General features: G+C 38.9%; 1 protein-coding gene across 6 annotated transcripts in view; it reads right to left on the bottom strand.

The window, feature by feature from the left end:
* The window catches only part of grid2 (glutamate receptor, ionotropic, delta 2), a 485,524-nt gene that overhangs the window by 55,077 nt on the left and 418,027 nt on the right, over nt 1–12,420 (bottom strand). For all 6 annotated transcript variants that reach the window (XR_008634267.2, XR_008634268.2, XM_055168104.2 and 3 more), the window contains exon 12: nt 1,229–1,367. Coding sequence is in view for 4 of the 6 variants with exons in the window: in XM_055168104.2 (XP_055024079.2) it covers nt 1,229–1,367 (139 nt within the window). In the remaining 2 variants the exon portion in view is untranslated. The remainder of the gene's footprint in view (nt 1–1,228; nt 1,368–12,420) is intronic.

Below are 12,420 nucleotides of genomic sequence, written 5' to 3' on the forward strand. Positions count from 1 at the left end.
TGATTAAGATTAGTATCGATATGAGGCGCTCTTCCTCGTGTATCCGCCTGCCTTAAAATGTGCACAGCTGCTCAAGAATATGATAACTATATTAGGCAATGTAAACTTCCCAAGTCAAAACTGTGAACCCATCCTCATCCTCCTCCTCCACCACCCGGCCCGTCTCATAAATCTTTCAGCTCTTCCAGAAGGATGCTCTACATGTCTGCTTTTAAACACAACAGACCCCTGGGTGCTGAGTTTAGGCTGTAATTATTTCTGTAATGACCCTGCCATCATCTAGACATTAAAAGATAATACATTTAAATTTATGGAAATCCTAATTAGGTGCATAGATCTAGAATCAAGCGATCTAAGCGCGAGCTCATTAATGATAATTTAATGCAAGGAAAAATAAACAAATTGATATCTTCGAAAAATAAACGCTCTTGATTCCCCAGTGACTGTCCCGCACGCGTTTCTACGTGGATGTGGCTTCCGAGGATTTTACGAGTACAATTAACTCTACCGCCGCTAGCTATCAATGAAATAGATTAGCTCAATAACTGCACGTTAGGCATGAGAACACCAGAGTACGTTGTTGTAAACATGTTAACTAAGACTGCCAGTCTGATACGCCCGACGAAACGAGATTGGCTGGATTTCAAAGTGGGCGGGGAGAAAGACTCTGCTTGATCCGTTGTAAACAAACAAGGTTTGGAATCAGTTTGCATGTGTTGAGGTCTCTGTGCGCTCATCCAGGCAGGTTAAATGAATCATTGGTGCGTGGACTCCTGACGTCATTCTCACTGGTATGATAGATCTCATTTGTGCCACAGGAAATTAAAACAGCGAGTTTTTGCATGGCCCCAAGAGAAGCGCTAACTGATTTGTGAAGCAGCCGTTTGAGCGCCGCAAACTCATGCTGGGTTCTCACGCATATTTATTTACACACAGGCTGTCAGCGGATTTGAGTGTGTTCCCACTGTTTCTTCGAGGAATCCACTGTTTCGTTCTTGATTTTTTTTATGAATGCTGCTCAATTAAATTTTATACTCTAATCAATGCCCGCGGAAAATCATAGCTTTTCGACAATGCTTAAGCGACAGTACAATCTACCACCACAACAACCTATTTACCGAGATGAAGATGGAAAGCTGGGTCTTCAGTGTTGTTCTGTTATTGGAAGGATGATTACAGTGTTGAAGCTACAAAAAGAGTGACATTTGAAATGAACGTGTACACTCACTGAATGGAGTTTTCGATGCGGGAGATGGTGAGAAACGCAGCCAGATTTGCCGTGTAGGAGGAGATGACTATCAGGGCAAAGAGCCACCAAACTCCCATCATCATCCTCGTGGCCAAAGTCGTATAGGGCACCTCCCCACCTACAGAGTAAACAAGAAAAAAAACATTTCATTATTTTTTGATCATCTAATGATATAAAGTCATGCAAGGCTTTAAAATGGCTTAATATATGCGAGATCCCATCAGACTTAAAAATCCATATTGTATGTTATTCCTTATAAGAGACACAAAATGAATATGTCCCCAAACTTGTTTTTTGCAGTATTTCCCATAATTTAACATAAATCAACATTCTTCTCAATATACAGTATTGTGAAACTGTGCCATCACTTTCAATTTGTAGACCTTTGTTATTTATACGGTATTGCATTTTGTTGATATCGAACTCCTATCCGTTTATTAAACAATCCGTCTTCATTTAAGCAAGGTAAATTTATCAAAAACAACAAAAACTGTGTGCAATCTGTCTTCGGAGACTATACAGCGGAGAAAATAAGTATTTGACACATCAGCATTTTTATCAGTAAGGGGATTTCTAAGTAGGATATTGACACAAAATTTCCACCAGATGTAGCCATCAAATATTAAATTCATACAAAGAAATCAGAACATTTAAGTATACAAGTTGAGACATAATAAATAAAGTGAAATGACACAGGGAAGTATTTAACACACTTTATTTAATACTTTATAGAAAGCCTTTGTTGGTGATTACAGCTTCTTGTATGGAGAGACCAGTCGTCTGCATTGCTCAGGAGTGATTCTGGCCCATTCTTCCACACAAATGTTCTTTAAATCCTGAAGGTTCCTTGAGCCTCTTTTATGAACTTTGATCTTCAGTTCTCGCCATAGATTTTCTATGGGATTTAGGTCAGTTGATTGACTGACCACTTCATTGTTTCCTTGGTCTTGTGTTTGGGATCATTGTTTTGCTGAAATGTCCACCCTCTTTTCAGCTTTCTGGTAGATGGCAGCAAATTTTTTTCCAGAATGTCCTGGTACATATCTCAATAATATGAAGTCTGCCAGTACCCCTTGCTGAAAAGCAGCCCCAAACCATGATGCTTTCACCCCCAAACTTAACTGTTGGTATGGTGTTCTTGGGGTGGTGGGCAGTGCCATTTCTTCTCCAAACATGGTGTGTAGAATAACAAGAGGCCAAAAAATTCAATTTTGCTTCTGACCATACTATAGTCTCCCAATAATCCACAGACTTTCTTTCGCAGACTTTAAACGAGCCTCAACATGCTTTTTGTTCAGCAATGGAGTCTTGCGTGGTGAGTGTGCATGGATGCCATGGCGGTTCTGTGCATTACTTATAGTTTTCTTTGAAACAACAGTACCTGCTGATGCAAGGTCTTTCTGAAGTTTTGGCTTGGCGGTTCTTGGCTCTCCTGATTATTCTTTGGACTCCTCAAACAGGGATCTTATGTGGAGCACCTGATTGTGGCCAGTTTATGGTAAAGTGATGCTCTTTCCATTTCCGGATAATGGCCCCCACAGTGCTTACAGGAACATTCAGCATTCTGGAAATGCACCTATAACTATTCCCATCAAAATGCTTTTCAACTATAAGATTACCTGGGTAATGTGAAGCCTTTATAGGCCATCAATTAGGACTAAAGCAGCTGACATCAATTAGTAGTGATAAGGGGCAGGGTTTCTCTCTCAGTACTGACAGATTTCAGGTGATCTCCAGGCTTTCTATGCCATTTTATTTATTATGACTCAACTTGTATACTTAAATGTTCTGATTTCTTTGTATGAATTCAATATTTGGCTTGATGCCTACATCTGGTGGAAATTTTTTGTCAATAGCCCACTTAGAAATCCCCTTACTGATAAAAATGCTAATGTGTCAAATACTTATTTTCCTCGCTGTATGTTAAGAAAATAACTTGAATTCAATTTATTCTACACATAAACATTTTAAGATTAAATCAAATAAATCTAAGTTTATGCCTACATTAAGAGTAAAAATGGATGTTGAGATTTGTATCTGAAAAAAAAAACTGCGAAAAGGATTGTTTATCAACATTACACCATATTAATGTAGAATGTTCTGTTTTATGTACTTTAAAAATCGTAATAAAATACATAATAAAATGATAGTAAGCACAAGAGAGGCATTAAAGTGAGAGTGTAAAAGATCCAGAATAGACTTCAGTGATGAAAAAACTGAGATGTAAAAAAAACAGGCAACAGTTGTAACGTCAAATCGACATTTCCCAAAGCACAACTGTGCTTGTTTATTTTGCATTTTCAGAGCCCTGCTAATTCCACAGCCATAAACGGCAAGAAGCTTTCCTAAAAAGTGCCGCACACCACAACAATGATGGATCGACATAATCCGAGGCTTGCAGCTACACTGAAAAGCGTAAAAAATTAGTCCCATCTATCCTCGTGGCTTCCCATGTCATTGCAGCCACGCGTAGTAAGTGCCAAGTATTTCAGCACTCAATAAGATATCTGACAACTCCATATCTGCAGGGGTCCGTCGAGATGAGCTGTCTTATTAAAGAAAGTTTTCAGATGACTCACGTACATACGTCCCGCAGGCTGTGTACTATCTACTCCATACAAACTTTGCACGGTTTTAATTTCAGCAAACAAGTCTGTGACAAGTTACCCCACCTATTTTTAAATCATCTTTCTAGGGTTTTAAGAAACTACGGGCTTTAAGGTTAGGGACTGTCTTTAGCTCTTCATCTGCTATTTAAACTTCATAGATTTGGACTTTAGTTAAGCAAATGTCAGATGATCCTCTGTCTTCAGCTGATGCTATCAGCAAACCTGCTGATAGCTTTCAGGCTTCCTTTTGATTTTAAGGCTGTGGGCAGAGACACTGCGATAAGCAATAAGCGCTATATATATTCAAAAGCTTCACAATTTGCAGCCAGCTGCGTAAAATAATTGCAATAATACTAAGCAGAAGCCCCTGCCAACCAGCTGCATCGGATGTTGATCAGACAAACTTCCGAACAGTAGGCAGTAATCTACCGTAAGTGGACCTCTTACCAGCTATATATCAAAACAATTAAAAATACCCTTCTGGCTGAATTCTACTAAATCATAAAATTTTGAATGTGTCCCCAATGTTTGAAAATGTTTCTGGATAATAAAATCTGTCTGAAAAGCTGAACGACTTACTAATTATTTTTATACAAAAGCACATCTGTCAAATGAAAAAATCAAACAAACAAAAAGTCAAAATCGGAGCTCTCGACGAACACTATAGGATGAAAAAATCCAGGACACACAAAAGCAAAGTAATCAAACAGCAATATTATGTGTCATACAAACACAATACAAGCCATTTAACATTTGAAAGGCTTAAATGGAAACCGCTGCGACACAGTTCTCCACTAAAATGCAATTAATAGAAAGAGCAATACAAAACTACTTACTAGCAAAATGTGCTTGTCTAAACAACAGAAATAAATTATTAAATGCACACTTACACGCTACTGCAGACTCCTTAGGACAAATTGCTTATTCCAAATTGGACAGCACAGCTACAAAAGGGCAACTAAAGTTTGGAGTTTTCTATTACTATTTCAAACCCATTATCACTGCGATGAAGACAACCACGATCTAAACTTATAAACAAGCCAGCCGTGCATGAATATGTGAGCAAAGTACAAAAATAAAAATGCATGTGACAAATACAGTGCTGTTTATTTGCTTATAGGAGAGATTAATTAAAACGTTTCATGCTAAAATAGTTCTTTGTACAGGTATGCTGGTGAAGTCTACTGAACCCTGTCACTGGTGTGTCAGAGAGTCTCTTTGTGGTTAAACAATACACACTGGTGCTTTGAAAACATTAAACACTTTATGGGGCACTTGTGGCCTTGTAGCTGGGTTTGTAACCTGAAGGTCACTGATTCAAATCCCACTGCTCCAGGAGCGTGTGTGTGTGTGTGTGTGTGGGATGGGTTAAATGCAGAATGGCTAAACAGTCACGCTTATAACCCAAAGCTTGAGGCCGGCAGATTGCGACTGAGGTGCCTTTGAACAAGGCGTGTTTGCCCCAATTTCTCTACAGGTGCTGCAGTGATAGCTGCCCCCTGCTCCATGTGTGTTTGTGTGTGTCCACAACTTGCAGTATGTACACAGGGGGCCCCATCATACACCCGGTGCAATTCAGCGCAATGCGCGACGCAAGTGTCTTTTGCTAGTTTTAACCCAGCGCAATGATCATTTTCACTTTTAGCGCCACCTTGATTAAATAGCAAATGCATTTGCACCCAATGTTGCACCCATGGGCGTTCTGATCTAAAAACGAGGTGTGTTCAGGCGCATTGTTGGCGCGTTGCTATTTTGAGGCAACTAAAATAGACTACGCCATTGACCAACTAAAACCTGGCCTAAAGTCTAAAGTCTATGGCGAAATAGTGTTTTTGTTATTTAATGAGTGTGTTAGAAATATGTGCCTGTAAACGGGATGACAACGCGGGGTTGCTTATCACACACATGGATGCGCAGCAGCACAAAAAACCTTTTAGATATTAAGATTAAAGGATTAAAATGTAAAAGATTATTAGTGAGTCTCTTAGACATAAATGAGGACCGATTATGAGACGTTAGAAGGTGTAAAGAGCTGCTTCGCCTGTAGCCTGGTAAGTAAATAAATGCTTTACTTTCAACAAATGCATCTGTTTTTAAATATTTTTTATATGCTTTCCCATGGATTTATTGTATATGATGACTTTGTACCTGAGAAACATTTTTAAGTAATGCTTTAAAAAAACATGGCGCTGTCCGAGTGCTGAAACGCTTCGGCTCTCCGCACGTTTGTAAATTCTTTTTCTTTTGTTTGTATTTTTAGAGTACAAACCTTATCTTGCATATTTGCAAATTATTTTATGTAATTACAATGATTATGTAGGATATCTATACATTTACAGCAATTAAAAGCCTGCTATTTTAATTTCCATGACTAAAAGAAAACGACTTTTAAAGGTTTTAATCCAAAAAATTTCAATACAAGTGAAAACAACACAATTATTTAACATTAATCTTAAACTGGGGGTTTTCTTCCTCCGCTTAGTTTTTCAGTTTGCAAAGTCCGTCATCTAAATAGGGATTAGACATAGCGCCAGTGCAACTGGCTTTTAAAGGGGATGATAGATAGAATTCTCATTGGTTTATTGCACGTTAGGCCCAAAACACACCCTTTACCCCCCTACAAGAATAGGAACAACCCTTTTCGACCCTGCACTCGGCGCACAAACCATTTTTCCCGTCGTTATATTAGCAAAAGTGGAATCGGACACGCCCATTTAGACCGTGCGCCGTGCACTTTAGACAATGCACTTAGATCCCAGGATGTGTTAAATGCACCTGCATATTTCTAAAAAAAACATGTGTTGGGAAACATAAATTAATCCATTAAACCAAACTATAATTCCAAACATGACAAACATCTAATAAAACAAACAGTATGTTCCAATAAACTGTTTATGGAAATGAAAACAACAGCTTATTTTTATGCACAGCAGGGTTGTGATCTGATTATCCAGGTCCCATAGGCAAATTATGTCCTTCATCAGCCATACACCATTAATGAGAAGGATACTGGTAAAGTGTGACCTCCAGTAGACAAAGTGTTGATAGGAAGTATGTCTGCCAGTGAATGGGGCTCTCTTATAAGATATGAATGGCAATGTGTGGCATGTCAGAGCTTTAGTGAGTACTGATTGCATGCCATTCTCTATGGCTGCAGGATGTTGATCTTTAGAAAATGAGCAGAACGGTAATGTAGCTTTTATCTGCACACCCAGCAACTGGGGTTTCAAAGTCGTCCCGCCACGCACATCAAATCAGCAAACTCTGTTTCCAGCAGGTTTCTCGCTGCTTGCTTTTGATTCGGGAGCAGGCCAGGGGCTACACACTTGTCTCAACCCCTTACTGTGAGCTAGCTGAGGGAGAGAGAACGTGTGCGAGGAAGACAAAAAGCTTTTAATAGAGGAACATGTTTCTAGGTTCAGAGACATTTGTGTGTGAAAGAAAAATATGTAGAAAAAATAACCATAAATAAGAAAAAAATATATATTTAAATGATAAAATAGATTAAGTAAATTAAAAAAGGGGGTAAAGCGTGTTTGTGAAATCCAGGCTAAGGACGAGATGGTGCCAGGGGGGCCCCAGTTTTAAGACATTTTATAAAATACATTAATTTATCATGAATTCTGTGTAATTAAGCCTAAAAAAAACAAGGTTACTAACCAACAGCACTACTTTGTATAACTTAATATGTTTTGTTTAATTAAAATTTTAGAACAGTTTTTGTCATAAATTTTCTTTCGGGGGCTGCAAAGGAATTGCACCGTACACACGCGGAAAAAGTTTGAGAACCACTGCTCTAAACAATCTCAAATGAGCCATAAGGGTCTTATCTAGCAAAAATGATTGTCATTTTTGGCAAGAAAAATAAAAAATATGCACTTTTAAACCACAACTTCTTGTCTATTCCCGGTCGTGTGACGCACCAGCGCGACCTTACGTAAATGCGTAATGCCGTGGAAAGGTCATGTGTTACATATATGAAACGCACATTTGCGGACCATTGTAAACAATAAACTGACACAAAGACATTATTTTGTATCATGCCACATACAACAACTTCGGAACGGTCCTCTTTCTCCACACTTGTAAACACTGGGGCGGAGTTTCGCAAACCTCCTCCATGACCTCTTGACGTGATGACGTATTGCGTGAGGTCGCATTAGCGCGTCACAGGACCGAGTGAAGACGAGAAGTTGTGGTTTAAAACTGGATATTTTTTATTTTTCTTGTCAAAAATGACAATCGTTTCACTAGATAAGACACTTTATGCCTCGTTTGAGATCGTTTAGAGTCCTTTGAAACTGCAATTTTAAACTGTTACATGTTGGAGTCTATTAAAGTCCATTAAAATTAGAAAAATCCTGGAATGTTTTCCTCAAAAAACATAATTTCTTCTCGACTGAACAAAGAAAGACCTCAACATTTTGGATGACATGGTGGTGAGTAAATTATCTGGATTTTGTTTTAAGAAAAATGGACTAATCCTTTAATTTCAATCTTACCATTACCTTAGTCAATATTGAAAATATTAAGGTTATATTTCACAGAATTGTCTTACATTGTGTAGGTTGTCTTTATATAAAAAACAGTAAATCACAAAAAAATCAATGGTAGAAATGACAAACACTTGTATTTGAGTCATGGTTTAGTCAGAAGTAAATTCCTTAAAGGAATAGTCTACTCATTTTCAATATTAAAATATGTTATTACCTTAACTAAGAATTGTTGATACATCCCTCTATCATCTGTGTGCGTGCACGTAAGCGCTGGAGCGCGCTGCGACACTTCGATAGCATTTAGCTTAGCCCCATTCATTCAATGGTACCATTTAGAGATAAAGTTAGAAGTGACCAAACACATCAACGTTTTTCCTATTTAAGACGAGTAGTTATACGAGCAAGTTTGGTGGTACAAAATAAAACGTAGCGCTTTTCTAAGCGGATTTAAAAGAGGAACTATATTTTATGGCGTAATAGCACTTTTGGGAGTACTTCGACTCGCCTGAAAAGTCTGCTCCCCTTCTCACTCTCATAATGGGAGAGGGAGGGTGTTACTGCACAGAGTCGAAGTACTCCCAAAAGTGCTATTACGCCATACAATATAGTTCCTCTTTTAAATCCGCTTAGAAAAGCGCTATGTTTTATTTTGTACCACCAAACTTGCTCGTTTAACTACTCGTCTTAAATAGGAAAAACGTTGATGTGTTTGGTCACTTCTAACTTTATCTCTAATTGGTACCATTGAATGAATGGGGCTAAGCTAAATGCTATCGAAGCGTCGCAGCGCGCTCCAGCGCTTACGTGCACGCACACAGATGATAGAGGGATGTATCAACAATTCTTAGTTAAGGTAATAACATATTTTAATATTGAAAATGAGTAGGCTATTGCTTTAAAGGTGCACTTCCACATAAAACCATTTTACTTGTATTTTTGATATGTGTTAGCTCCATATATGTTTGTGTTGTGTCATGAAAATTAGCTTCTACCTCATCTGTTAGCTCTAGCCACTGAAAAAAATAAGCGGAGAAATCAGGTCAATTAGAAAAGCTGCTGGGACACGAATTCACGCAAATTCATTCGAATTCATGCTGCACATGCGTCGAAAGGGTTTATGATAAAAGAAACACGTGTGTGTGTGTGTGCGTGTGTGTGTTTGTGTGCGCGCGCGCTGCACACACGTCGAAAGGGTTTACGATAAAATGTGTGTAAGAAAGACACTGGGCCCTATTTTAACGATCTGAAACGCAAGTGCGAAGCGCAGAGCGCAAGTGACTTTGTGGGCGGATCTTGGGCGCTGTTGCTATTTTCACGGCGGGAGAAATAAGTCTTGCGCCGGGCGCAAATCAATAAGGGGTTGGTCTGAAGTAGGTTCATTATTCATAGGTGTGGTTTGGGCGTAACGTCAAATAAACCAATCAGAACGCTATCCAACATTCCCTTTAAATGCAAGGGCGCAAGTTCCATGGCGGGTTGCTCTTATTATGACGGATTTACCAGGCGCACGCCAGGAGCGGTTCACAGCCGAGGAGACCGACGTTCTTGTAAGAGCAGTCAAAAACAGAGAAGTTGTTTTGTATGAGGATAGGAGAAACCCGCCCGAATCAGCGTCGCGGTTAAACAGGCGTGAGAGGAAATAGCCGCAATTGTCTCATCAGCTGCGCCAGGCACTACAATGATGTCAGGAGACGGGGGGATCCCAAGCTTGCCAGCATAAATCGGGCAAGCCGGGCACACAGGAGGACATTGCTGCGTCCACCCTCACAGCTGAAGGGGTTTGGGGGCTTTGAAATCGGACACAAGAAACGCAAGGTCCAACCCCAAAGTAGCCTACACTTACAAATCAAGTTCATATACATAAAGGTTTCTTATGAAAACATTTTAATTATTATTTACATAAAATAAACGTAATACAGTCACACAACAATCTTATGAAAATATTTTAATCGTTATTTGCATGATAATTGTTTAACGCTGCCACACAAAATAAATAAAAACTATCACCACAATGCTCACCACTATGATTTCCCTTATCTCATGTATTAATATTTTTTATTGTAACAATTTATGATGATTTCCCTTATCTTATATTTTTTATTGTAACAATTTATGATTTGCAAAAATAACTGTTGCATCTGTGTAGATTAGATAAGCAATGCGCGTTGTGCACGCTATACATTATGGTCAAGCATGCGCCCTTAAAATAGCATAATGAACCACGCGCAACGTGCCACTGACTTTAGACTAGTTTTTTTTGGTTAGTAGCGCAATTGTTTTTTGAAACTGCAAAATAGCATAAGAGATAGTTTGCGCCGGAGCACGCCTCCTTTTTTGTGCTGAACCGCCCAGGGAGCGCAAGTTCATTCCCTAGTTTGCCGACGTGCGTCTGTGGAGGGAAAAACCCGCTGTGCGCCGGTGCAAAATACGAAACGATACATGCGTCACTGACAAAGTCAATTGCGCTGGGTGCAAGATAGGGCCCAATGTGTCTTAAGACACTCACTTAACAGTAAACTGATTACACATGAGATTAAATGAGTATTGAAAAACTGTTATCCAATCATAGCAGTGGGTGTTTACTTCCAAGTCGTCAATGCGGCTGGCCCATCAAAACAGATCATTTCTTGAGCCAGCCTCAAAACCAGGGTACAAAATGGCCTATTACTTATTGCTTTTGATGTTTTTGAATGTAAAAACCAGACAAACGTCATGAGTAGACCTCAGACAACAGTATAAAACAATAAAAACGACAAAGGAAGGGCACCTTCAAATATAAAAAACATACCTTACAGACTGTATGTCAGATGTGGGCGGACTTACTATAATGTCCGTTGTGTTAACGTCAACTGGCTCAGGAAGTAAACTGTTGCCTACAATATGTGTGTTTGTTGTAGTCCAAAAAAAGAGATTTATGTTGGAAATGATAACTCGCGTCATTGTTTACATTGAGATTGGTACATTTTGCATATAATTAGGGATGCTCCGATCAGGATTTTTGCAGCCGATACCGATACCGAATCTTCGTGATTGGCCGATACCAATGCCGATACCGATTCTTCAAGCAGGTATGCAAGCTCTTTGATAACTGTAACTGTTAACATTTTTTCTAGATAAAGTAATACAACAGATGTTGCCTTTGTTATATTACTTGCAGTAATTAGGTATATTATTATTTAAAAGAGAATCAAATAAGTTAGCACTTCAAGTATTTCTTTTGCAAAGAGAAATTTAATATGCCTTTAAAAAGGCTTATGTCTGTTAAAAGTAATGAAAATAAGACACTTCACAGTCCTTACTGTAATGAAAATAAAACACTTCACAGTCTTTACTGTATGAATTAATTATACACGCATTTGTATGAAGAACAACATTTCCTTAGTCAAGAGCAGAGAGTGATTTTATTGAGAGATGATTTAGGTTACTGTAGCTTTAAGACGTGAGAGAGAGATTGTTCTGTTCACTTGCACTGATGACAGTCCGCTGTGTGTGCGCGTGTCGGGGGTACGCGGACAAGAGCAGCTGTAAGGAAAATGAAACTTAACTTTAAAACACATGCAAATAATAAACTTTCTGCATGAGGATGAAAGTGTCCGCGATAGATGTGTGTTGTATACGCTGTTTGATGGGGATATGAAGACGCGTTGCGCTGTAAGGACCGTGCGTCCTCATAGAAAATACACATATCTCTGTAAAGGCAAATCTGCATATTGCACATGAGCAACGGGTTATAAAAATGCTTTCACTGCGTAAAAATTTTCTCTAATTGCAGCCACATTCTGGAGTCACCTTGATGACAAAAGTAAACCGAATGATCGGTATATGAGATCAGCAAATTTAGGGAGTACAGATCGAGTCATTTTCGCCAATATCAATCTGCGGGCGATCGATCGGAGCATCCCTAGTTAAAGGAACAGTATATGTAGGATTGTGGCCAAAACTGGTATTGCAATCATAAAACTTGTGGCTAAAACTGGTACTGCAATCACACAACTGGTGGCCAATACACAAAATGACAACATAAACATCAGTTGAGGACTGCAACTCCACTTTATAAATGACAATA

The sequence above is a fragment of the Misgurnus anguillicaudatus genome, chromosome 5 (genome assembly GCF_027580225.2).
Source record: "Misgurnus anguillicaudatus chromosome 5, ASM2758022v2, whole genome shotgun sequence".
NCBI lineage: Eukaryota > Metazoa > Chordata > Actinopteri > Cypriniformes > Cobitidae > Misgurnus > Misgurnus anguillicaudatus.